This window comes from Epinephelus moara, chromosome 11 (assembly GCF_006386435.1).
Source record: "Epinephelus moara isolate mb chromosome 11, YSFRI_EMoa_1.0, whole genome shotgun sequence".
Lineage (NCBI taxonomy): Eukaryota > Metazoa > Chordata > Actinopteri > Perciformes > Serranidae > Epinephelus > Epinephelus moara.
The window spans coordinates 18,831,439-18,857,838 of NC_065516.1; the positions used below are offsets into that span (position 1 = coordinate 18,831,439).

At 43.5% G+C, this 26,400-nt stretch overlaps 2 protein-coding genes across 2 annotated transcripts; one reads left to right on the forward strand and one right to left on the reverse strand.

Moving 5' to 3' along the window:
* Nucleotides 1-610: 610 nt before the first annotated feature.
* Nucleotides 611-7,877, forward strand: gpr12 (G protein-coupled receptor 12). The gene is made up of 2 exons (XM_050056935.1): nt 611-837; nt 1,508-7,877. The coding sequence occupies exon 2, from the start codon at nt 1,520-1,522 to the stop codon at nt 2,540-2,542; it is 1,023 nt and encodes a 340-aa protein (XP_049912892.1). The 5' UTR covers nt 611-837; nt 1,508-1,519; the 3' UTR covers nt 2,543-7,877.
* A 110-nt stretch (nt 7,878-7,987) lies between these two features.
* On the reverse strand, nt 7,988-25,446 carry wasf3b (WASP family member 3b). Its single transcript, XM_050056934.1, has 9 exons — nt 25,331-25,446; nt 18,072-18,228; nt 15,423-15,557; nt 14,913-15,066; nt 14,006-14,123; nt 12,868-13,049; nt 12,478-12,753; nt 11,786-12,090; nt 7,988-8,801 (listed from the first exon to the last, which is right to left on the reverse strand). Exons 2-9 carry the CDS (start codon nt 18,202-18,204, stop codon nt 8,644-8,646), a joined length of 1,461 nt encoding a protein of 486 aa, XP_049912891.1. The 5' UTR covers nt 18,205-18,228; nt 25,331-25,446; the 3' UTR covers nt 7,988-8,643.
* Nucleotides 25,447-26,400: the final 954 nt, after the last annotated feature.

Sequence of the window (26,400 nt, forward strand, 5' to 3'; positions counted from 1 at the left end):
TCACCCGTCAGATCCTCATCAGGAGGTTTTCTCTGAGGCAGTGCTGCAAGGATGGAGAGATGAGGCTGAGAAGATGGAGGACAGGGGAGAGGGAGAGGGAGGGAGGGGAGGAGGTTGGTGACACACATCGGGGTTGCTGTTAATAGCACAGACAGGACCAGAATAGCAGGGCGTCGCAGGAGGAAAGCGAGTCTCTGCATCCAGCATCTTCATATCTGAAACTTGAGTCAGGCGGCACAGAATCACTGCAACAGTGCGAGTGCTCTGTGTCTGTGCAGGTGGGACAACATAAGCTTTCCTGGGTGAGATAGAAATAGTCACGCCTGTTGACAGAAAGCACTGTTGGAATAAGCGACAACAGGCACGTGAGGATACATCTACCTACACACACACACACACACACCTACCTGTCTTTGTCCTTGAGACAGCACAGTACAGACATTTAGCTCTTTAGCGGAGTTCAACCGGTCTCTGTGGGTCCGGCCCATTTGGGACTCCTCCTTCATCATCGACCCCCTCCTCCCCTCCCCTCCTCTCCACACAGACACACGCACACCTCCTCCTCTTCCTCTCTTCCGCCGCTGCTCCGCTCGCTGCTCCCTGCACAGCCGCAGTCCACGGCGATGCGCCGTTAACGGCAGAGCCGCTCCGCGCTCTTTTCTTCTTCTTCCATCATCCCCGCTTTCACAGCAGAGAAGGACCAGCATCCCCCACCTCCTCCTCCTCCCCGGGCTGCGTCTCTGTCTGCCGGCGCTGCACCATCCCTTATCAATACCATGGAAATACAAGGCTGTCGTTCTTCCATCTAGACGGGAAGTCTCACCTCACAGAGTCAAGGTAGGCTGGGCTGCGGCGGAATGGGATTATTGAGCATCCCTGACATGCATGAAAAACATGCAGCCTGTCTGTTTTTTTCCCACCAGCATCCTTCTGCTGACGTGGAGCAGCCGCTGATGCAAGGTGCAGAGAGGGTAAAGCAGCACCATATGGCCACCAGTGAGATGCATGTATGGCGTTAGAGGCTGTGTTTCCATGACGGGCGCGGTGTCTCCTGCTGTGCAGAACCGGCACTTGGGCTCTGACAGCGGCGTGAATTATTGCCGGTGGAGGGTTATCGATATCTCTTTGGAAATGTGGCCTGAGATTTGCTGCAAAGCCTGCTTTGGTTTTCTATTGTGGTCTTTTATTTTATTAATAAACAGAGCTCATCACTTGTGGTGTGCCCTGTAGGCCTCTGTTATAACAGCCTAAACACTGTGTAATCCCCAGGGGAAATACATTACCTGTTTACTGTCTGGACCGGCTAGAAATGTGTTTGTTGCTGTGGTGTTTTATTAGGCTATTTAGAAATCAAGATGCGTGCACAGAGGTGAAGTGGGGGCAGGAGGGAAACAGCCCCCACTGTATTTGTCTTAAAAAGATGAACCAAAACACACTTTACACAGATTCACGTTATCTATGAACCTACTTGTCTCTGTTCTGATATCAGTGTGTTTGTCAATTCCAGACGGGGGCCACAATGAGTGAAGAGCCACCAGTCACCCCCAGCTGGTTGACCCCTGACCCCACAGCATGGGCCAGCGGAGGCGGGGGACCGATGGACAACAGCACCAGCCTGGGGACGTTTCCGGACGCTCTCCCGCCCAGCCAGCTGCCCCTGCTGGTCAACCCCTGGGACATTGTGCTGTGCTCATCTGGGACTCTGATAGCCTGTGAGAACGCCCTGGTGGTGCTGGTGATCTGGCAGAACCCGGCGCTCAGAGCTCCCATGTTCCTGTTGATCGGCAGCCTGGCGCTGGCCGACCTCCTGGCCGGCCTGGGCCTGGTGCTTCACTTCACCTGTGCCTACTTGCTCCACTCCGACTCGGCCCAGTTGCTGACCGTGGGTCTGGTGGTGGCCTCCTTCTCTGCCTCCGTCTTCAGCCTGCTGGCCATCACCATTGACCGCTACCTGTCGCTGTACTATGCCCTGACCTACAACTCAGAGCGGACAGCGGCCTTCACCTACACCATGCTCGTGCTGCTGTGGGGCCTCTCGCTGTGTCTGGGCCTGCTGCCGGTCACAGGGGTCAACTGCTTGGCGGAGGAGGCAACATGCAGCGTGGTGCGGCCGCTCACAAAGAACAACATCGCTGTGCTGTCCGTCTCCTTCCTGCTGCTCTTCGGCCTCATGCTGCAACTCTACGTTCAGATCTGCAAGATCGTGATGCGCCACGCTCACCAAATCGCCCTCCAGCACCACTTCCTGGCTGCCACACCCCACTACGTCACAACACGGAAGGGCGTGTCCACGCTGGCCATCATCCTTGGTACCTTTGCGGCCTGCTGGATGCCATTCACTGTCTACTCCCTAATCGCTGACTACACCTACCCTCCGCTCTACACCTACGCCACGTTGGTGCCTGCCACCTACAACTCTGTCATCAACCCGGTCATCTACGCCTTCAGGAACCAGGAGATCCAGAAGGCGCTGTGGCTGGTGTGCTGCGGCTGCGTGCCTGCCAGCGTGGCCCAGCGTGCACGGACCCCTAGTGACGTCTGACCAAGCAGACCCAGGTGGGAAGAGAGAGGCGCCCTGAGTCAGCTCTGCTCTGCACCGGATGTGTCTGGTGTCAAAGAGAGCAGCAGCAGGGGAGGTCAGGGGCAGTGGCAGAGGGCTGTGGCCTCAGTCCTGGCTGTTAGTGGCAGGAGCAGTTTTCTTAGTTATCCACAGCCCACCTGGATGGATGACGTTTTTTTCTTTGTTACACTCACCATAGGGCAAAGTGTCTCACTGTCTTCCCCAGCAAAGGCGGCCACTGCATCCCGCCCCCTCCCGTTCAACCCGTGCCACGCCCTTTCTCTGCTCTGCAGAGAGCGCTGAGTGCATCACATGTTACAGGCAGCAGCTGTATATACAATGTGCATATAGTTAACAGCACGGGAGCTTTGGTTGACACGTGCTTGTTTTTTTTCTTCAAACAGGGAGGGATTATTAGTTTGCGCCGCTGTGCGCGCGTGCGTAAAAGCGCACGGCAGATTAACTAAGCAGTGTGTGCAGTGAGGAGAAGAGAGCGGCTGCAGCTCAATACGCAGGCATTTCCACATAAAGCCCGTCTGGAGCAGCATCCCGGCGCTCTGCTGCTGCACTCTGAACGTGCGTCGAAAGCTAAACAGCCTCTGAGAGCTAAAAATAGACCTCTCTGATCCGCGCCCTGCGTCCTGCACAGACGCGGAGAAAGAAATCAAGTCGTTTCTTTTTCTCTCCTCGCCTCTCATTTTTTTTTATCTGTCCTCTTTTCTCTGTTGATTGTGCGTGAGTGTGTTTTAGTTCATCTCGTGTCTGGGAGGCTTAAGACAAAGCCCCAGGAGACCCCACCATTAACCCCTCCTCCATTTTTTATTATTAACGGAGGCACCAAACCCAATATAAACCTATCGGATTATGTAACCACCTTATATCCCTCCTGTCTCACCTTTTGAATGGAGATTGCTCATGACTTTTTGAATGTCTGGAGATTGTTACGTAATTTTTAATAATAACTTAATTGAGAAACCCCACAAATTTGAACAACACCTTGATTTATAAGGTAATTTTAAAAGGATAACACAGATATTTAATACATTCACCTTAAAGGATTTTAAATCAACATGCTTATGATCAGATCACCACAAACCTGTCAACGAAATAGCAAAATTATATGATTTTTATGTGGAAATCTGCAAATATCTGAATGTATTTCCATTTATTTGACCCTCCTGGCTTCTACAGAGCCTCACACCAACCACATGATATCTGATCTGCATGCTGGACTCGGGTGTAATTTGCATGCAGCAAGCACAGATGCCCTCTTTTCCTCCTGAGTTCAGTGTGGTAGGTCACACTGGCCACTGCAGGCCATGTGTCATGGTACCCTGATGTCATCATGACCCTAATAATTTTGTTTATGTACACAGTGTACCTCACATGTATCATTGAATGAGCTACAATCATCACTTGATGGTCACAAGAGTTGCACCCTTTTATGAGAAATGTGGAGTTTTTAAAAATATTTTTGCAGTATAGTGCGGATACGTTTGACGTTCAGAGGCTTTGATCGTGATTTGAGTTCAGCTAAGTGCAATGGAAGCCCACATCACAACACCTACCAGCTGCTCTGAGTTAGTCGTCCATTATGTTTTGGTCCCAAGATTAGTTTGCAAATCCCGACAAGCATGCACGCTAATTCTTCGTCCCTTCATATCTTGTCAGCAATAACTAGCCTACGAATGGTAGTTATTTTATTTTTTAGATGTGAAGCAATACTCAGACAGCAATAACATCCACGTCCCGCCATGACTTCTTCCTGCAGAGTGAGGTACCGTAATGGCTGCTCAGGTGGGGATGTGTTGTAGTGAATGGCCTCAGTGATGCTTCAGTGATACATCTTCTAACAGGTGATAGGATAATCACTCCTGGGCTGGACAAAGTGGACGAGATCAAACGACTCATTCGTCACGGTGACACCACTGCCTCATTCCTCCGCAATGTTTTTTTCCTTCCGACCTAAAATCGAATCATTCGTCACACAAGGATGAAACTTCTGTCGTCGTTGCCTCTGCCTTTTGTGAGCATATGAACTGTCCTGAGTGTCGTAACCTCAAGTGTCCGTGTGTGATCTGAGACTGTGTTTTTCGTGCATACCGTATGAGTTGCATGGCCTCTGGGTGTGTGCATGTGTGTGTCCTTGTGCGTGTGTGTGTGTGTGTGTCTGTGATCCAGCAGCTCAGTAGACCATAATCTGTCTCCTTGTTGAGGTGGGGGGGTGAAAACAGGGCTGAGGAATATAACTTCCTGTCGACCCCCCTGACCTTTGAGGATAATGCTGCCAGTCTTCCTGTCAATTCTGAGAGAAGTGGCCTCGTTACGTGTGTGTAGAGCTTTGTCGAAGAGAGATGGGACTAGGACGTGGAAGCTCCAGCACTTCAAGCCAAAGTGAAAGGGACTCTGAATGAACTGGGATCCTAGTCCTGCTGTGTTCTCCGTCTCCTCTATATCACTAATATTCTACTTTAAATCAATCTAGTCTGGTCGAGGCAGGCGTCCGTTAAGTGACCTCTGAATGATTCTATGAGCTAAAAATGGTCACTTCCAAATACAAAGATAATGCTTCCTCTTTCCTTCCTTGCCACCTCCCCTCGAGCCTGATAGAGGCCTTTGAGGATGTTCATCTTTCCGGCCTCAGATTAAGCGATTAAAATAAAAAGGGGAGTGAGTAAGGAAAGCAGAGGAGTAGCATTTTTTGAGCATTGGAATGTGAACTTGTGCACAGTGTCAGACTGAATCCTGTCATTATTCGATGAGCACCAACAGGTCAGGCTGGCACATCACAAACCATCACAAACTCTTATTCCTTTACCTTTGGAGAAAAGTCTATTTTGTTATATTCATTCAAAAGTTCTATTTTTTTCCACTTTAGTCTGGCCTGAATTCTTTCTGATGTTGTACGATATGACGTTGTATGTAAAGCCTTTTTCTGAATGTAGTAATAATCAACTTGTTTCACTGATTTCCCCTCCTCTCGACTCATTTGTTTCTGTAAATACAGCATGCTGAAGAGGAGGGACTTTATACCACCGTGCATGGTGCTACCAAAGCCAGTCAAACCATATGGGATGAATTGGGTTGCACCATTTTTCTCGAATGACATTTCTCCACCTCGGCTGTTAGTGTGGTCTTCTGTTAGGTTTCAATTTCCTCGCTTCAATATGCACCAGTTTGTAATGGTTGGGTAAAGGAAAAGTGTGTAAGATTTAGGGGGATTTAGTGGCATGTAGTTGTGAGGACTGCAGATTGCAACCAGTTTAAACTTCTCCCTGTTAGATTACCTTCTGTTTCCAGCGTTCAGGAGGTTTGAACCAGGAGCCGAATTATCTGCAGAGGTCTCTTCCTCTCAAACACAAACTGACCAGGTGATTTAAACCAGTAAAACCATTGAATAAAGCAGCTTCACGTTACAAATTGGTGTTTCTCCTATGCTGTTTGGCATGTTGGAGACAGGCCGCTTGCCCAGCACCTGCCAGTGTGTGCTCACCTTTTGTCTCTGATGACTTAAGATCCAGAAGTTCAGGAGGTTTTTACTGTGAGTCGAATTATCCGTAGAGGTCTCCTCCTCTCCAAAGCAAACACACCAGGTGATTTAAACCGGTAAAAACACTGAATTAAGCAGCTTAAGGTTTAATCAAAAGGTTTCTCCTATGCTGTTTGCCATGCTGGAGACAAGCTGCTAGTCCAGCACCTGCTAATGTGTGCTCACCTATTTTCTCTGATAACTCAACATCCAGACGTTCAGGAGGTTTTTACCGTGAGCCAAATTATCCGTAGAGATCTCCCCCTCTCCAAAATAAACAGACCAGGTGATTTAAACCGGTAAAAACATTGAATAAAACGGTTTCATGTTATAAATCAGTGTTTCTCTTATGCTGTTTGGCATGTTGGAGACAGGCCGCTAGCCCAGCACATGCTAATGTGTGCTCACCTTTTCTCTCTGATGACTTAAGATCCAGAAGTTCAAGAGGTTTTTACCGTGAGCCGAATTATCTGCTGAAGTCTCTTCCTCTCCAAAACAAATGGACCAGTTGATTTAAACCATAAAAACACTGAAAAAAGCAGTTCCACGTAAAAAAAAAACAGTGTTTTTCCCATGCTGCTAACTACAGTGGCCAACGCAAAAACAAGAGAACATGAATGGCCTTATGTAGAGTCAGTGTTTGGTTTGTCAGTCCTGGGCTACTGTAGAAACATCACGTTCCAATATGGCAATATCCATAGACGAGGACCTGCTCCTTATGTAGATATAAACGGCTCATTCTAAGGTAACGAAAACACAGTGATTCTTATTTTTCAGGTGATTACACACTAAAGAAAACACACTTCTTATTTCATATTCCAGTTCTGCCAATATATCCCCCTGAATTCTACACACTGACACCTTAAAGGATGGTTGATTGGCTACACATGTGGGTTGTGAAAATATTTGTTACTTTAGACTTTCTCTGATTGGTGAATGTCTTTCTCTCGTGCAGCCGATAGTATTGTTGAGATTCTCATGACCGCGCAGGTGTGAACAAGGGCTTTGTATCCAAGAATAGCAAAAGACTGTGATGTTGGATGTAATACTTCTCTGTATACACACACCTGTTTATCTATTTATGGTTCGCAGTGTACTAGTACACAAAGCTGTGTACAAAGCAACTTGGGGAAACGTGTAGCCAACGGTGGGTGGGTGGAGGTGTCTTTCTGATGGTTACTAATCTAGAGCTAAATATCAAAACACTCAAGGGCCTGTGAATGTGTGTGCGTGTGTGTTTTAGGGGCGGGGGTTGGAGAAGGGAGGACGCCACAGTTAACAGCATCTTGTGTAGACGTATGCGTAGTTTTCAATGTGAAATGCACTTTATTTTTTGGATGAAAATGGCACAACAAATTAAGTATCTGCAAAATGAAACATATAAACGATAATCAACATGCACTAACTTAACTGAGATATTGTAAAACAACAAAAAACAAAAAAACATTTGTGTGAACGTGGTGTCTATTTTTCCAAGGTGTTAGTTGTACTTTTTATTGCTTTGGTTAGTTCACTCAATTGAGAGATCTTGTTAATTTTGTATTAAAAAACTAAACATGTGCTGTGCATAAAAACTCCTGCCTCGACTAATTTGTTCATCCTCGCCCTGGCTCCGTGCCCCCCTTTTCACACTCTTCTGTTTCCCTGGCAACTCCCTTCTTAGCTGTACTGTTACTATGGAAACTGAAGTCTTAGTGCCAGGTATGTGTCGTCTCTATGACGACAGTGGAACAGTAAAGAGACATGGCAGCCCAGCCATGATCCTTCATTCATCATTTTATTTTTCTCTGGGTCAAAGGTTACAGAGCTCACACTAGCATATACATGACCCCCCCTCCCCTCCCGTCCCCTCCCCACCCCGTCCCACACAGCAGTGATCGATTGCAGACGCAGATAGCTCAATCAATTATCATGTTTATGATCAATAAGACTTATTACATATCGGCCTCTCATCCGTCTTCACCACAGCATTCCCAGACGCTCTCCCCATTCACTCCCTCGGAGGCTTTATTATCAGCGACTCCATTAACTTCATTTCCAGTTATTGACAGGTTAAAAACTTGCCTCATGATCTAAAGCATGTGTTTCAGTAAAAACATTAAAAAAAGACAAGTACATTGGTTAGCTCGAGAGGAAAGTTTCTAATTCTTCTAACGCTCCCAAGCTTGGACTATACATGAAATAAGCACCTTCACGGGGTGTCTATAGTGTTATAACAGGTAGAGAAACATCCACTGGGGTGTATTCACAATGCTTTCAGATACATTTGTCCGACTACGTTAATGTTTCATCGAGTGGTAAGTATTACAGTATGTTACTAGTGTCTTTACAGTGTTTAAGCATCTCGAATACACCCCCACATTTCCAGTTTTGGACCATTCAGCTTATATCAACCTACAGCATGTGATTGTGTGTAGGTGTGTATATGTGTGTATTTTCAGCAACAAAGTGTGAGTGTGGTATAGTGGGCATTCTTTCAAGTGAGTGTGAGATTGACTGATTGTATGTGTATCTTCAGTGGTTATCCTTTTTCTTTTGTATATGTGTGTGTATGTTAATCCGACCAATCGTTCTCCTCCAACTCGGAGTCGTCCTCAGAGTCGGAGTACTCCACAGCGATGCGTCGCGACAGGATGGTGGCCACGTCGTTTCCAACCGGCTCCCTCTTGGCCTGCTGCTCCTGCTGCTCCTGCACTTTCTTCAGCTGGATACCTGTAAGACAATATAGAGTTTTTTTTAATTGACACATAAAGAAATTAAAACATACAGATCATAAGAGGATCAAAAGTAGCTTCTTTTTAGTGGTATTCCCTTAATTTCAGATTTTAGTTCTTGATTTAGCAAAAAAAAAAAAAAAGCACCAAAAAACAGTGGAGGCTCAGAATCAAAAAATTATAAGCACTCTGTATTAAAGCATTTTTTGTTTAAATATCAAATATGGTAACTGTAAATTTGTTATAAATACTGGAGATGTGCATTTTAAGTAATTTCCATATTCAAACACTCGTATTAAATTATTATAGAGTATGAGAAATGAACACCCAGGCTAAAATGTGGGTCAGGGTTAGAGTTAGCCTACCTTTCTGTGCTGCACACACTGTAGAGATTAGCTATGATATTCAAGTTAATGTTACAATGCTTGCAAATACTTTCACACATCACTTTGATCAAGTGATTGCTGGCTGAAAATATTGAGCGTTATCTGCGGCTGCAAAGATCTATCATTTTTGCAATGTGGATCTGTGCAGATATCCTTAGATAGCAGTTACATCACTGCATCCCATCCAAAAAATTTACATTTTCAATACAGGACAGGGTCAATTTATGTTTAAATTTACTACATCTGTTTTTATTTACCAAGCAAATCACAAGTTATTACTCTACACAATGAACAAATACTGACACCTAAATCGACACCTCTAGTAAATACTCTTTCTAATTTTTGTTTAAATTAGATATTACTAACTGATGGACATAAGTGCAATAAGAGTTGTCTGTGACCTTTCACATAAACATTTGTGTAGTAAAGCTACTCCCTAAGGTCTGCTTTGTCCTGCTGAAGTTATAAATACACAAAGCTCTGCAATGCAGTGGGAGGTTACAATCGACAGTTCATTTTTTTCACTTTAGTACTAAATTATTTACAAAATTTGTGGGTTCCATAAAAAGTTTAAACTGGACTTGTTTAAAGATGCAGTGTGTAGGATTTAGGGGCATCTACTGACAGAAACTGAAGATTATCTACCATGTTTTCACTAGTTTATAATCACCTGATAATAATAATTGGGCCTCATGCAAGGAGAGATGTACAAACAAATTATCTCTTATTTTTTTTAGTACGCACTGATTTCTAGGATTCACCACTATTTTCTTATTTTTGCTTTTCACTTTATGACTCGCTGAGCACAGCTGACAAATTTTTGTCCAACACGAGGAAAAATGTTTTAAACTTGTGAAACATTTAGAAAAATGCATGACTTTCATATAATCAAATTTAAATTATTGCATTTTAGAGTAATAATAATGATTGGATTATTAAATTTCAGGGCTAAAGAAAGACTACTGTACTTGATTCATCGATCCCAATTACTGTAATTTCAGTTACTGTGCATCCCTCTACTGACCAGTGCTGGAATATACCTGAGTACATTTACTCAAGCACTGTACTTAAGTACAGATTTGAGGTACTTTTACTTTACTGCGTATTATAATCTCCTGTAACTTTCTATTTCTACTCCACAACACTTCAGTGGGAAATATTGTACATTTAATCCACTACTACTCTGTGATAACTTTAGTTACGAGTTACTTAACAAATCATATGGTTTTGTGCTCAAGCCATATGAAAATATAGAAGTGCAGCTGAAACTATAAGTCAATTTATTAGAAAATTAATTGGCTACTATTTTCATAATCGTTTGTGATTTCTCATACAAAAACATTTCATGGTTTCTTCTTCTCAAAAATGAGGGCTTGCTGCTTTTCCTTTAAATTAATTTAGTTATAATTATTTATTAAATATATTTAAACAGTTCTTTTACTTTTAAAAGTTCAATACATTTCCCTGATTGTACTTACATACTTAAACTTAAGTAACATTTTCAATGCAGGATGTTTACTAGTAAGAGAGCATTTTTACAGTGTGGTATTAGTACTTTTACTTAAGTAAAGGATCTGAATACCTTTCCTGTAAAATCACATTTACATTGTCCACGTTTATTCAACTGTAATGATTTCACTACTGCAGAAGTTCTTCTTCTTACAGAATTTGTTTGGTGGCATCTCTCCTGTTCTTAGACATGTGCCAGAGTCTTTGCACACAACACATCACCTGCCCTTACATAGTGTTCAGGAGGTGTTACTTATGATAAAGTGGGATTCATCATTCAGCACACCTGGAGAACAGATTTGGATGGTTAAGAGCATTTGGTGCATCTGGAGTTGACTTCTCTTAATATAAGAAAGTATAAAAGAGATTTAAGAGAGTGTTACTGCATGAGGCCTGTGGTGTTTTCGTCATATTAGAATAAGCTGTTTATATCTACATATGGAATGGGTCCTCTTCCACTAAGTCTGCCATGTTGTTCTACAGTAGCCCAAAACGGACAAACCAAACATTGGCGCTAGTTAGGGCACTTCGTGTTTTTGCAGTGGCCACCGTAGTGTTTAGTTGGTTGCATTCTGCAAACTTTTTCCACTAGATGCCACTAAACCCTACTCAGTAGGCCTTTACAACCTGTCTGACCCATTTATGTTTGAAATACCAAAGATAACACAAGGACTGCGGTGATGACGCCATCTCCCAATGGTTAATTATAACCAACATTTTCCTCTCACATAAAGATTTTGGTCTTTTGTGGAACACTTAAAGACTCATCTTTAAATGATCGTTGAGCCACTTAATTATAGTGCTCAAAATCTAGGCCATTTCCTGTCATATCAGTCCCAATACAATGAAGTCACAGTTATTTGCGTTAAACTGTTTCTTTTACATTAGACGGTCTTATCCTGTTGATCAGTGTCTACAAAGCCACATTAGTTACCCTTTGATACAATGTTGTAAAACAATAAAACATTTCCAAAGGGGAGTAAATACTCTTTATAGGCCCTGTAATACGTACGCATATTGTTAAAAAGAAGATACACGTACACATTAATCTTTATGGACACACATATAAACACGCTACAGCGCTTACCCATACGTATAGCAGCCAGCAGATCACTGCGGGCATCATTGACCACTGATGTCTCAGCAGGTGCAGAGGAGGACATCTTGCGGGTTGTGGAGTGGGAGGCACCAGCTGGGATGGGAGGAGGTGGAGGGCCAGGAGGTGGTGGAGCTGCCTGGGCTCCACATATAGGCGGTGGAGGTGGAGCGAAGCCACCAGCGCCGGGCAGAGGCATTGGACCTCCAGGAGGTGAGGCAAAGGCAGTTTGGGCTGAGGGGATGAGAGGGGCTGAAGGGGGAGGAGGGGGGCCGGTGTTGGCATAGCCATCCATACTGCAAGAGATAGAGAGTGAAAGAGAATTGTAGAGACAGCAGTGTGTACTTTGGTTTACAAGCACAAACACAGTCTTCAGGGATTGAGAGTGAAGCATGAGGACACGGACCCACTAGGGGGCAGCATGAGCTCAAAGTTCATACACAAAGTGAATTGTGGCCACATAAAATCAACAATGAGCAAGAGCAGCAGTGAGGGACAAATATGATTTGATTTAGGAAGAGTGACCCCAACTGGATGTATTGTTATACTAAAAAAACATCCAAACATGTCACAAAGAGACACAAAATATAAATATAAATAACACATGAGTGACAGTGTGGGAAAAGCTTGAGATACAAAAGTAAGAGCAAGCTATAGAAGTGTGTCCCATCGAATCTGTTTACCTGTAGTCCATTGGAGGAAGGGACATGGAGCCACCGTTCATAGCCTCAGTGGGCGGAGGAGGCAGCGGGACCTGGTGGTGGTGAACACGGCCCAGTGTCCCACCCTGATAGGCCATCATGGCCCTGCCTCTAGCATCATGCTCACTTCCTCCACGAGGGCCGTGCCCTGAAGCCATCTGGGCAGCCAGGACGCTGGGCGGTGGGCCGGAGTAGGTGTGGGCGTGGCCAGCATGGTTCATGACATTGGGGTAGTGGTGCTGATCGGGACCGTGACCCCTGATAGAGACAATGGAGGAGGAAGAGAAGATGGAGGGTTAAATAATACTGTAGAGTTTTTGATTAGGGCTTATCAATGCTTCTTAGAAGGATCAGGGCAAATATGTGACCTACCTGTTCTCTGGTGACATCGAGCCCTCAGAGGACGCCCCCCTATCTCGGTGTATAGTGTGTCGATGGTCCGGCCTCAGCTCTTTATCCAGAGCCATCATGTTCCACTCCTGCCGACGGTTCCTCGCCTTTCGGACCTTCTTCACCTCCCTCTGTAACGTCCCATCCACACAGCGCCTCTGCTCCTAAGAGAAAGACAGCGAAGGAGAGTGTTTAGGCCATTTTGTTTTGTTAAAATCAGACTATGAATAGAAACTTCAAGAGCTGTTTGCTGTCCTTCATTATGTCTTATTCTATGGATGACAATAAAATCAGTTCCACTGAAGTCGTGCTCAGACTGCAGCAGTTTCGGGTTGCGTTATGCACATATGGAGAACTTTCACAGGTGTTCATCTCTCTAATTTCAGACATGCACACACTGCAAGGTTTGAAAATAACACACACCACACACTACAGGATGTTATTATGATTATAGTGCCAGGGGGAGCATGAGCACATCACCTCATGTGATCTTATGGGGAGGCAGGTGTAAACAAAATGGAGGCTGACGTGGTGAGACAGCTTGTTGTAACATTAACAGTGCTTTGCAGTGAGTAAAACAAAAGCAGGGGGCTAAATGAGTACAGGTGAGAAAATGGTTGGGTCAGTGCGAGTTGTCGATTCTTCAGCGAGAAGTGGAGGTGAGATTTTAAGTGTCAGTTTTAATGTCTGTCTACAGTGGTATGCTTGCTAACGTTAGTGTCAAGGGCTAGGATGTTTGCCATTACCGTCTAGATTTTACATCCTAAATATCAAACATGTTTGAAATGATCAAGGTATGACAAGTCTGTGAGCAGTTCGGGTGGTTTAAGACTGGATCCGTAAGCCTCTCACATCAACAGAAAATCTCAGTAAACATCGGCACTGACCAAGTTCCCAGACTGGATTTCTCCTCCGATTGTCAGGGGGGGTGATTCGGAGATAAATTGGATATTAAATGTTCGAAACTAACCTGATAACATTATTTGGTTACTGACTATAGCGGTAGAAATAGAATAGCTACAGGATAGCACCAGTTGGAGGCTGGCAAGTGAGTAAAATCTCTGTACTTGTGTATTAAACCATAGCATTATCTGTGAGCTCCTCGTGAACTGCACTGTACCTTCTGCTTCCTCTTCTCTTTCCTCTTATCCTCTGTGTCCTGCAGCATCTTCTCCTTCCACAGGTCAAAGAAGTAGGAGGGATCGGTGTAGAACTTGAGTGCTTCCTTGTGGTCATCCCTACAGAAACAGACACAGAGAGGGTTACACAGCTGCACTAGTGTCTTTGTTTAGAAACATGTATGAACTAGAGCCAGTGCATGTGCAGATAGAGAGAAGGGTAGTATTTTTTGGCTCAGTGTCTCTGTAGGAGGACTGAGTGTAGTAAAAAACATGTCAAGCTATGAATATTGCAAACGTGGAAGAGGCTGATGGAAGAACGAGGGTGAAGTTATGAGTGGGGATCCAGCGTAACTGGAAATGACAGGATGTGAGAGTGAAAAGGCAGGGAGACAGAAAGACTGGAGAAAGAGAGAGGAAAGTGTGCTATGTAGTCAGGGTTAGAAGTTGGACTCCCTCTGGAGCCAGCTGTGCTAAATATGTAATGCACCCAAAGTACTGGAAAGCACAGTGGATAAAAGCAGCCATCAAGTAGCAGTAAGAAATAGGACCAAATCTGCTGTTTCACTGCGAATGTAGGTCAAACACAAGGAGCTGAAATCAAATCGAGAACAGGGGATGACTTTAAGTATCACGCCAAAGTTATAAAGTAGAACATATGGTTTAAACTTTAAATTTTAGATCTTTAAAACTGCCTTGTTAACAAGCACATGCTTTGTTAAAACTAAGAAAATTAAGTCTTAAATGTTAGTGGAAATACTATAACNGGGGGGGGGAGGGGGGGGGGGGGGCAAAAGAAGCTCTTGATTGAAAACCCTACAACAAAGCTCAGAGAACATGGCTGTGATTATGCTGCGCGAGCATAAGCAGAGAGTGTTTGCTGAGTGTGTGCGCATTGATTACACCAACCTGTAAGACGAGAGGATGCTGAGTGGTGGAGGCTTGTCGCTCAGATTGTACATCTCTTTGACAGGATTGGGCACGCTGCTCTTGGACACCACCTGCTGGTCCTGAATGGTGGAGCTCTTGAAGGCTTTCCTCATGTTGATGTCTTGTAGGGAAACTGAGAGCACAAAAGGAGGTTAAATGAGTGGTTGGATGTTGGTAGAACAGGCGGAAAAGATGAGACTGAAAACACTTGGATGATAGAGACAGAGCGGAATGAAGTCCTGCCAACACCAGAGGGGAAAATTACCATGCTATCCACTGACTTTGTGTCATGTGAAGGTGCCTCCTGATCACCTATGTGAGCAAAAAACAGACCTAAAAGTTGCTGTACTGTGGGTAGCACTACCAACAGGGAGACAAACCCTGAACTAAGTTTTTATCAGCTGTCAAACAGAAACACTGAGCCGTTCTTTCTCTGTGAGTGATGACTTCCTGTGCTTTTCCCCTTCAGCCCTTTAACCTCTCACCCACCTTCTTCTACGGTGGAGTCCAGCTGCGTGACCTTGACGGCCAGCCGGTCAATGCGGTCCTGGAGAGAGTTGGCACGCAGATAGAAGGTGTTGGCCTCGTTGAACAGCTCGCCAAATATATCCTCCGCATGTTTACCTGGAAGGGAACGACACAGAAGACAGAGAGACGGGGAATTTGAGAGTTTTCAGAGAGAAATCTGGAGCCAAGTAAATCCCCACAGAGACTGGAGTCCAATCGATACGGTGGTAATGTGACACAATGTGAGTCTGCGCAGGAAATGGCATCTCATCCAGCTCCATTTAGCAACATCTCTCATTAATAAATGAACATGCACTGACTGCTGAAATCCTCCTACACCTGTTTATTGAAGTTATTCATCACTGTCCTGTTATTGCTGGAGACTCATCGCCTCAGGGTGACCAGTTCAAAGCCCTAAACCATCTGTACAAATGTTAGCAGGGAAAGAAAATAACTCTGTCTTCGCTACATCAACAGCTGCTGTTGATGTGCCATTAAGCAAAACACATAATCCCATTGTTACAGTGATAGTGTTTAGTGACTCAGAGTAGAATATGGGTAGATTTCATACACTTAAACCCTTGTATCCATATTTATTAATGCATGGCTACCCTCCAGATGTTCACACCCACAGACACAAAGACCCTGTACATGTGCTAAAGTCATTGCTGCTCCTGACCCTGATGTTGTGCAGTCAAAACAAGCACTACAGAGCAGTGCAGGAGTTAGTGCCAAAATCTGGAAATGACTTAGCATATTGCACTTCCGCTCCCCTTGTCTCAAATTCAATAGCTTTTTGAATGGGTTTTTGGTTAGATGCCTGCAATGGGCTTGAGAAACACTCACATTTTTATTCTACAGCATAAAACACATCAGTAAATACCCTACTCGTGGATTTTGAAGCTTTTGCACAACTTAAAAAATGGGGTTGCTAACAAGAGGTTAAATGAGACAACAGCTGACAGCCTTGTTATGGTGTCGACACTGAAGCCATGCAGCTGTAGTGTAGTTTGCTTATAGCCTAACGGTAGCTTTTTACCTCTGGAGATCGCATTTACGCTTCAAAAATCATGCAAGTGGTGTTAATTTGTAAAGATTATATTGCTGAACAAAACATGCAAGTATCATAAACTTTGCCACCAAGTTTATTTCTGGAATAATTCAATGGAAAACTCCCATTGGCTTTTTTGCTATTTTTGATATTTGACTGGATAACTAACATTTCGTTGTTTAGTTCTAACCCTCATTCACACATGTTCTTAACAGGGAATAACCCTGAAAAGTGGAGACAACTGCTCCAGAGAGGAAGTAAACCAAATTAAAAGCTGTAAGTGTGAAACGACAGTTAACACACAGTTTATGGAAAACTATAAACTGTAGGCACTGGGGGTTTAGCCCGTGGCTAATAAGTGTAAAAGGCTTTTACTAAAAGACTGCCAGGCAGTACTGAAATGACAAAACCAGGATAAAAAAATGCTTCCCCTAGATGTCAACAGGTTAAACCCAGCCAGGCTTGTTTAATAACATTGTTTAATCATAGAACAGTCTGTGTATAAAGGTGGTACGGCAAATCCACACAGACACACTCGAAGGGCTATTTCTGTCCCTCCTGCTGACAGGATGGGCTGCAGGAAAAATATTTAGAGGAAGGAAGAATCTCAGATCCGGCATGCTGAGCCCAGTCAACTCTGACCCCTCCTGAGGATTCTTACGGTCCACTTACACACATACATGTGCACACAGACATGCACATGTATGTAGTCTGTGGATACAACCCTCCAGGCGTGCGTGGGCAATTATATATAGCTCCCACAGCTGCTGTTGAAAGGCCCACTCCCAGTACAGGAACTTGACACAATAAAAGACAGAGAGTGGACACGACTGGGTTAAAACGTAGGAGGTCAACAGCAAAAAGGACAGGTTTAATGTATGCTGCTGTGGTTCAGAATGACCTCTCAACAAGTTAGCATGCAAGAGGGAAAATGGATTCAACTGAGGATGAATGGGTGAAGGATAACTGTCAAAGGACAACAGATAACAGGCTGTTGACAGGAGAGAAACGAGGACATGGGAATAGAAGATGGATGGGCTGATAGATGCCCTTGGTGCTGTAATAACTCTGTCTAATGCATTTACAGTGAGCATAACAATCCATATGAAACAGCGCTGCACACAGACACAGTTAACAGAACACGCACCCATCCAGTCATGCACACACACACAGTCTATCTGCACACTCCCATCCACACAGCTGTCCAGATAAGTTCACTTTTGCAGAGCTATCTAAAAGGATTACATTTCAACCCTCCGTGCTCCAGTGCGAGGTTGCTGTAAGTCTGCTGCTAGCCCAGTGACCCCAGGCCCTGTAACCATGACAACGCCCAAATCAATCACAGCTTCGGGATTACTGGTGAAACCATGTGATCTTGTCCTGCTACAAAGAGGCTACACAAACACAGTGAAGACAGTCGTCACACTTAAGTTAGCGGGGGTCACAGCCTGAGGATGCTGTAGTTTCAATATGTTTTCTTATGTTAAACAAAGACCTTCTTTGAGCCTTTCAGAAGCTGTTTTCTTCTTGTTCTACATTGTGTGTGTGTGTGTGTTTGTCCGTGTGCGTGTGTGTCTTACTCAGGCTGCTGAGCTGACGGATGATGGCAGAGAGTGTGTTGTTCATCACACACTCCAGCTCGCTGCCGATGCCCTCGGGGAGCTCCCCTCGGCAGAGGTGACGGGGCTCGATGTTCCTCTTCACCAGCGGCATGGCGAGGCCTCACACCGTCACAAACTGCAGGGATACAAAGGGAACAAGCAAGCACACACTGTTTTAGACACTTGTACTTTGGTAAGAGAGACGGTCTGTAATGGAGAAAGCAGCAGGCAGATGCTGACCAACTGAATCTGATCTGTTGTCCATGAGCGAGACAGCCTGCTCCCGCTGACTGTGGACAACACTGTACGCATCTGCTATAGAGCAAGAAACATATGCATTAATCTATAGACTGAGGCTAGATGTTGTGTATGACTTAGATTATCATGATGCTGCAACTATTCTTTTTCATTATCAATTCATTCCCTGATTATTTTCTCAATTAGCTGATGAATCATTTGTTCTATAAAATGTCTGAAAATAGTAAAGATGGCCATCGCAATTTCAAATTTCTTGTGTAATCCAACCCCAACTCAAATAAATTCAATTTTCATTTTAAAAGCAGCAAATATTCACATTTGAAAAGCTGAAACCAGAGATTTTTTGTCATTTTTTTGCTTAAAAAATCACTTAAATGGTAAATAGTCCTGCACTTGTATAGCGCCTTTCTAGTTATTTGACCACTCTAAGTGCTTTTACACTACGAGTCACATTCACCCATTCACACACTCACACACTTCAGTATCCTGCTCAAGGACACTTGCAGACTGGAGGAGCCGGGGAACAAACTGCTGATCTTCTGATTAGGGGACAACCCGCTCTACCTTAAAGGTATACTATGCAGGATTGTCCTAAAAAACAATGTAAAGACAATGTATAGTAATGCCTCTCAATCATCACTTATGACTGATGGCGTATTGATCCAAAAGTCTCGACCGTCTGTCTGTGTTTTCTTATTTCCTTGCTGTGTTCATGACAATTCAGGGCATGTACCCCACAGTGCTCAGGTGTGGTCAGGACTTTATACAAAGGTAGCGACCAGACCGTCAGCAGCAGGCATCTAAGAAGAAGTCACAAATATTAACGCAGCACCAAAATGTACATATAATGAGGCGAAATGCCAAGCAGACAATACAAATACATAGCTTGTTCTGAGTGAATGTTACAAGCAGTATCCCACAATTCCTGCATGGTATACCTTTAAACAATTAGTTATTAAATAAGTCATCAATTAATTTTCTGTCAGTCGATTAAGTGACTAGTTGTTCCAGTCATATTTTAATATCTTTGCTTAATCTTATAATCTTAAATACAGATACAATATCACATTCTCCAAAATTATTTCACTGTTAAACAGCTGTTGGCTGCTTCATCATCATATTCACATTAAGGTCACGCACTCATGGTTTAGATTAAATATTGTAATGAAGACATAGTTACATTTAGGGTTGCAGCGATATACCAAATCAAGGTATACTGTGATATAAAAGTTGACAGTTATCATACCAAGGCGTGTACATTTGCTTATCTATGACAGTGGGGAAAAAATGCAGCTGGACATTGAATCTCTCCTTTATTTTAGTTATTTTATAAGTGGAGACTTTTCCATTAAGAAAATGGTTTCAAGGTATGATTATGGTAATAAAACGTTTGTTCAACCAACTATAACCCTTCTGTTTTCATTCCTTTAAGGGTCATTCTGACTGATAATACTATAAATTCTGTAATATTCATACCGTTTTAACTCTTGTTACATTACGTTCCAACATAATGAGTCAGAATGTTCACATTTGATTGTTTTAGCATCACCCAGCTGTAGCTCACAATTAGGCGAAAGACACAAACCGATGAAGCTAAATCAAACATGCCTGCAATAAATATAACTTTCCTGTTGGAGGTGGCATCCTCCCTATAAATGTATTTTTGTGGGTGTAGTTTGTGTTGCTGTTGTTGCAGTTTCTATTTTTCTGTCCACCCTCTGTACAAACACTATGTAAAAACAAGGAAAACATGGGCTGAGCCAGTAGCCAGAGAACTGACAGTGTTGACCAACAGTGTCCCAGAGCCACAAGACTTGTGGCAACCAGCAGAGAGATTAAAGCATTAGGGATAGGAAGATACAGCATGCCAGCTAATCCTAGGCCGGCTTGTCAGAGGCCCAGCTGGAATCCTGACACAAACAGAGATTCATGGATGTGGTCAGGCAAACACCAAAAAGGCAGGAAACAATAGAGCACTCCAAAGTTACACACCACTTACAATGTGTTAGACACATTTACCCCCCATAGCAACTGTCTACATCAAGCATCTCATGGACAAGAGGTCTGTGCTTGTGACAGCAGGGGATGTAAACATTAATAAAGTCCTCCTCTGCTGAGCTGTAATGTTATCTGGTTCGGTGGTGCTTGGTGAGCTGGCAGTAGATGCACGGTTCCTAATGCGTGGTGATGTGGTTGGCGGGTGTAGTGTGGTAGAAAGAAAATAGTTCCTACATGAAACTGCTCACAACAAGGTCTGTGGATTGTCTTGAGTAACTGGGTCATGGTTTCTGGAAAGAGACATTGCTGCAGAGTTATTCAAATGTTTTTTTGGCACTTTGAGCACCACAAGCCGAGTGCCACCTCATCCCAAGAGAAGGCAGACATCTCTAACAGTCGGCAGCTCACACCGAAACAATCTAGATTGATTAATGGCACTAGAGGTAAACGAAAAAATTTGATTTTGGGATGAACTGTCCCTTTAAACCCTCACTGGCTCTTTGACCAGACACTTTACACTCCCTGTAGTTCAAAGAACTACAAACAATTCCTCAAAGCAACAAAAGTCCAGGGTGCATTGGAGCGGCCATCTTATCAGAGCTTCTTCCTGCTTCCTGTTTTTGCTGGTCTCAACCTGGCTCCTGTTTCCTGGTCCTCCCTGTATCACATATCTCCTTCCTGTCCAAACACTTGGCCAAAACAATACAGCTATGACTCCAGAAGAAACTGAGAGGACGGACGGACGGACGGGGTGGCAGATGGAAACATGCTCACACCATTTTTAGATTCACTGATTAAATGATTTCGCTCCGAACTACAAGTGCAGTTCCAGACTTTTTCCTGTGCAGCTACGCCAAATAAAAAAAAATCTCCTCAGTGAAAAGCAGGCTGGAACGACACAGGAGCTCTGGCAGTGTGACAGAAGGCTAATAATAGCTGAAAGGTACTAGAAATACAACTTATGTTTTTGGACCTTGCAGAGACATTTTGTTTCAGGAGAAGTAAGTTTTAAAATCCCTCACAGCTACGACTATAGGCCTTCTGAGTGGCTTAAAATCTTTCATTCTTTCTGAATCCTTATCTCATAATAACACACCAAATACAAAGATGAGGATAAATCATCAATACAATAAATCACCAACAAAGCAAGCAGCAGTGCTGTGTTATCAGTGTCTCAGCAGGAAACTACTGTAATTACAGATCATGTCATTTCAGCTGTCCAAAACAGAAAAGAGACACTTCTGTTCACTGGGGATGATTCCCACCAGCCGAGTCCTCATCTGTCCTCGTTTTCTCAGCTAGCGACCCCCTGCAAACCCCAACAGCCTCACGCCAATAAGAGAAAACAAAGGGTAAAATTACACCATCATGTGCTGCCACAAAGGACACTGAATACAGCCAGTAAAGTCTGGTTTGGAGCAAAAGCGCTCCTTGCATAAACATTTTGGAAACACTGCTCTTGTTGTAGCATGGGATGAGAGGGAGGTGATGCAAATGAGAAAATTGTATGTTTTTGCTTCTGCTGTCTGGCTGGCATGACAATCACATCAATGAGGCGAAATAATGAGCGACTGACTGGGGGGCGAACACGAGGAGGGAGGAGGGAGGAGGGAGGAGGAACGGGCCTTGTCTGCTTGTGAGAAATGAGGGGAAAGTGGAGGCGAAGAGGGGCGCATGAGAGAGACACCAAGTGGGACAAGAGTGTGTGACAGGAAGGAGACAGTGAATGAGACAGTGTGTGAGACAGAAAGGAAAGGTTGTGAGCAACATTAAGAGGTGGACAACGTGTGTGTGTGTTTATGTGTTTGTGCGGGAGAAAGGGTGTATCAGATGGGGGGAGGGGTATGAACAGGGACCTCGGGGAAGCCACTGAAAGGTTCCTGGGACAATAGAGCTCCGTTCACACGGCAACAGCACTAGCTCTCCCATGCATCCTCCCCCTCCTCCTCCTCCTCTTCTTCGACCTTCTTTAAGGCCCCCTGTACTCTTGCAGTGAAAGCGTAGCAAGCGATCGCTCCTCCGCTCACTCGGGGAGAAAGACAGGGGTGAGAAAGGGAAAGTAGAGCCTGAACATAAGCCAGAGACCACCAGAGAGGAATGTATTAGCTTATGCTCTCAAACACAGATTCTCACTCCCATGCTTACTGTTTCTCGCTCTTCCTTTTTGTCACGTGTTTGGATGCTTAATTTATTACAACCCAACATGCACACTCAGGCATTCAGGCATACAAACATGTACAAACACACACAAACACACCAGGTAGCCTCTGAAAAGACCCATTAGCAGCATGTAAACTGTCCCTTCCGCAGCCAAAAATGTCTTTGATCCTCAGAGGGGTGACATTCAGGGTAAAACACACTTCCCCCTGCGACTCCTGCAAGATGCTCACATCTCTACACCAGTTCACAGAGACAGAAGAGGCATTTACTACAGATGTGAGAACTCCATTAAGATCTGAAAGGGAAGTCATTAGCAATTTATGAGCCGAGTACAGCTTCTTGTGTTGCAGGCTGTTTTGCTTGCTCTGATGTTATGAATAATGCAGCCTGGATTACGTCAGGTCACACTGCCCCAAATATGACGTAAAAAAATTTCTGCTGTGACACTGCGCCTGTCCAGGAAGATCTCCTCGTCCCATTATTACTCAGGTGCACGCGTGGTGAGACATTCAGACCCTGTGGGTATACAGTTATTGACCGAACAGTAAATCCTCAGTGTGTATAAAAAGAGTAGGCTGGCAGGCTTGGCCATAAGTTCTGTTTTAGAGCCAAAAAGACAGACTGTTTGTTGGGGCTGGGCAATAACTTAATAATGTCATTTACTGACTTTTAACAAAATTATAACGTGATGATATAATCTTATCATCCCATCATCATGCAAATTTATGTCCACATTAATTCAGAGCAATTCAGAGCTAACAAAATGTGCTCCTTTTATACATACGAGTTTGGTTGGTTGAATTTGTCACTGTGTGATTTTGCCATGTTGTGATATATATTGACATCTAAGAATATCCTGCGTCTTCATCTAAATCATCCAGCCCTCATATCTGTTGAGTTAATCTGCAGGATTTATCTTAATCTAATGCCTGACTTTTTAATGCAAACATGACCCCAAGTTGTCATAATCCCAACGGTGATCCTATGGGCTAAACAGACGATTTATTTTGGTAGTGGATTAATTAGTTGATTGAAAATGCAATAATCAATCAAGTATGAAATACTGCATGTGTCGCTTTTAGCTTGACAGCAACATGCTTACTTCCATCCTTATGAAATTAACTGAATATTTTAAGTTTTTATTTAGCTGTTGTTTGGATTAAGTAAGCTTCACTAACTCCATGTTTTGCTTTTGTTTTGTGTTTGCAATTTTATTGATTAGATTACTCACAATAAATTAATCTAAAATGTTGTCGCTTTATTGATTAACAGCGAACAGTTGCAGCTAGATATTGGTGATATATTTGCTATAAGTATGAGGTTAACTGTGGTTATAACATAAGTATCAATAACGAGGTTCAACCTGACAGTTGTAAATATTGTTTGCCTTTATCTTAATGACATAAATTGAGCATTTTAAGTTTATTTAGCTGTTGCAATACCAAGCATTTCTTACACCGAGCTCCATGTTTTGCATTTGATTTGTGTTCATTTTGCTATTTTATACATGAATCTAATATATAGTCGATTTATTGATTGATAGTAAGTAGTTGCAGCAAGATATTGGTCATATATTTGCTATCAATATGAGGAACACACAGGAATATAATCTCAGTATCCATAACGAAGTATAACTTGACAGTTGCAAACTGTTTCTATACCAAGCATTTCTCACTTTGAGTTGCATGTTTTGCATTTGTTCTGTGTTAATAGTGCAATTCTATACATTAGATTACTCACAATCAGTTAATCTGAAATGTGGTCACTTACTTGATTAACAGCGAATAGTTGCAGCTAGATACTGGTGATATATTTGCTATGAATATGAGGTAAGCTGTCGTTATAATATCAGTATTCATCACAAGTTCAACTTGACAGTTGTAAAAATGATTTGCCTTTATCTTTATGACATAAACTGAACATTTTAAATTCATTTAGCTGCTGCAACACCAAGCACTTCTCACTCCATATTTTGCATTTGTTTGTATTAATTTTGCTATTTTACATATATGAGATTATTCATAATCAATTACTCTAAAATATGGTCAAATCATTGATTCATACTGAATAGTTGCAGCTAGATATTGGTGATATAATTGCTATGAATATGAGGTAAGCTGTCGTTGTAATATCAGTATCAATTATTAACTTGCCATCATTTATATTTCATAAATCAATACTTTACATGGATTTCAGGTTGGCTATAGTCTCACGTGAATGTCAAGCTTAAGTTATAACAATGTATTATCTTGATGTTTTATGCCTAAAAATCCCAAATTCATCCACACACACACTCCTTTTCTCTGCTCCCCACAGGCTGATCCACGCACGGACACGCACATCCACAGAAACACGCACACATACACACACAGGCGTGAACTAATGGCAACCGCGATCAATCACTGTTCCGCACCGTCGCTTCCCGTTACTGATGGACTGACCCACATCTGTTCATCCACCTCGGCTCCCGTGAATTTCTGTCAGTTTTAATCTCAAATTTAACCAGCCGTTTTCTGCCTGGGCTCCTCACAAACTGATTCACACGCCGGTGTACAACCAATATCAATTATCTGCTCCGAAAAGCTGTAAAGTTGCTTAAAATATTCAATGTTCAAGGCGGGTTTCGGCCACGGAGAGTCCGTTTGTTATCCTTAACTGGGGGGTCCGCACCAACTGACCACTTGGTTAGCTAGCTTATGTCCAGTGGTCGAGTTCATAGTTCGGACAAATGAGACTACAGCCAACAGAAATAGCCACACAGTTTCTACCCCTCAGATAAAAGCTGCCATTAGAGGTTGTAAAAAGTACCATAAGACCCTCACCAGCACTTGAAATATTAGAAGAAATCAGCCCGTCCGCATGTCCCGTTAGATACTCCTATTAGCTCTTCCATCCTGTGTCCCCCAGCCCGTCTGGCCACTCCGGGGAACAATCCTTTGAGGACGAGGACACGCCCACTAGCCATGTGCACCAATCAAATCACACAGCAGGGGATTTAACACATGATGGGCGTTCTTATCAACCAATGGTGTTGCGTAAAGCGAATGATTGACAGGGAGACTCCCCAGCTCGAGAGCGGTGCTGCGAATGGAGGAGGCGGGGCTACGGCTGGGCGTTGCTGAACAGCTTAACATTTTATTTTTATTTTTTTCACGCAACTGGGACCCACTCCTTGTCAAAATTATTAGGGCTTTAAATTCATCTTGGGGCCTGTGGGGATTTTGTAGTCATGAAGACCTATTTAGATAACGAGTGATAGCAGAAAACTGTGAGCCAGAGAGGTTTTCAGGGGGTTAGAAACAAGCTCCAGGCAGTGATGCTGAGAATGAGCTGGGATAGTATTGTATAACAGACTGAAATAGCTGGGCCAGCATCCTGCAGGAAGAGGTTCAATAAGAGGACTTGCTATACTTAGATCTGTGCTTTGCTCTCCCAGGTGTGTTTGTGTAGACAAAAACAGTGAGGGAGATGGCAGTCATCAAAGCAGGGAGAGGCAAATAGTCTCTTACACTGTAGACTGGGTTCAGCCCACTTGAGAAGGGAAAGGGAGTTTCATTATTGAAAATGCACTGCTATTCCTGGACAAGGGGGGAAGCCACAGCCTGCATTTGTTATGCAGCTGTCAGTTTAACATATATAATTGATTTAGCCATGAATATCAAAGCAAAGTAGTATGTGACTGTAACAAAGTGGGGCAGTTTGGGCTTGTCTTGGCGCGCTTGGACTTTACATCCAGTGTATGACTTTTTTTCCCCACTATTTTTGTATTTTATAGACCAAATTATAATTGATTAATTCAGAAAATTATTGTCGGTGTGGTCAATAATTTGCTAACTTGCAAAAATATGATTTTAATGCTGCAACGTTTCGGTGACTGGACCTTCATCAGGAT

What these genes read in the sequence shown, in the direction of transcription:
- wasf3b (XM_050056934.1), bottom strand. Translation starts at nt 18,204, where the DNA reads ATGCCGCTGGTGAAGAGGAACATCGAGCCCCGTCACCTCTGCCGAGGG. An exon ending in CTTCCTCCAATGGACTACAG is followed by an intron (nt 12,091 to 12,477) that starts GTAAACAGATTC and finishes TATCTCTTGCAG; the next exon opens with TATGGATGGCTATGCCAACA. An exon ending in GCTGGCTGCTATACGTATGG is followed by an intron (nt 8,802 to 11,785) that starts GTAAGCGCTGTA and finishes ATTGTCTTACAG; the next exon opens with GTATCCAGCTGAAGAAAGTG.
- gpr12 (XM_050056935.1), top strand. Translation starts at nt 1,520, where the DNA reads ATGAGTGAAGAGCCACCAGTCACCCCCAGCTGGTTGACCCCTGACCCC.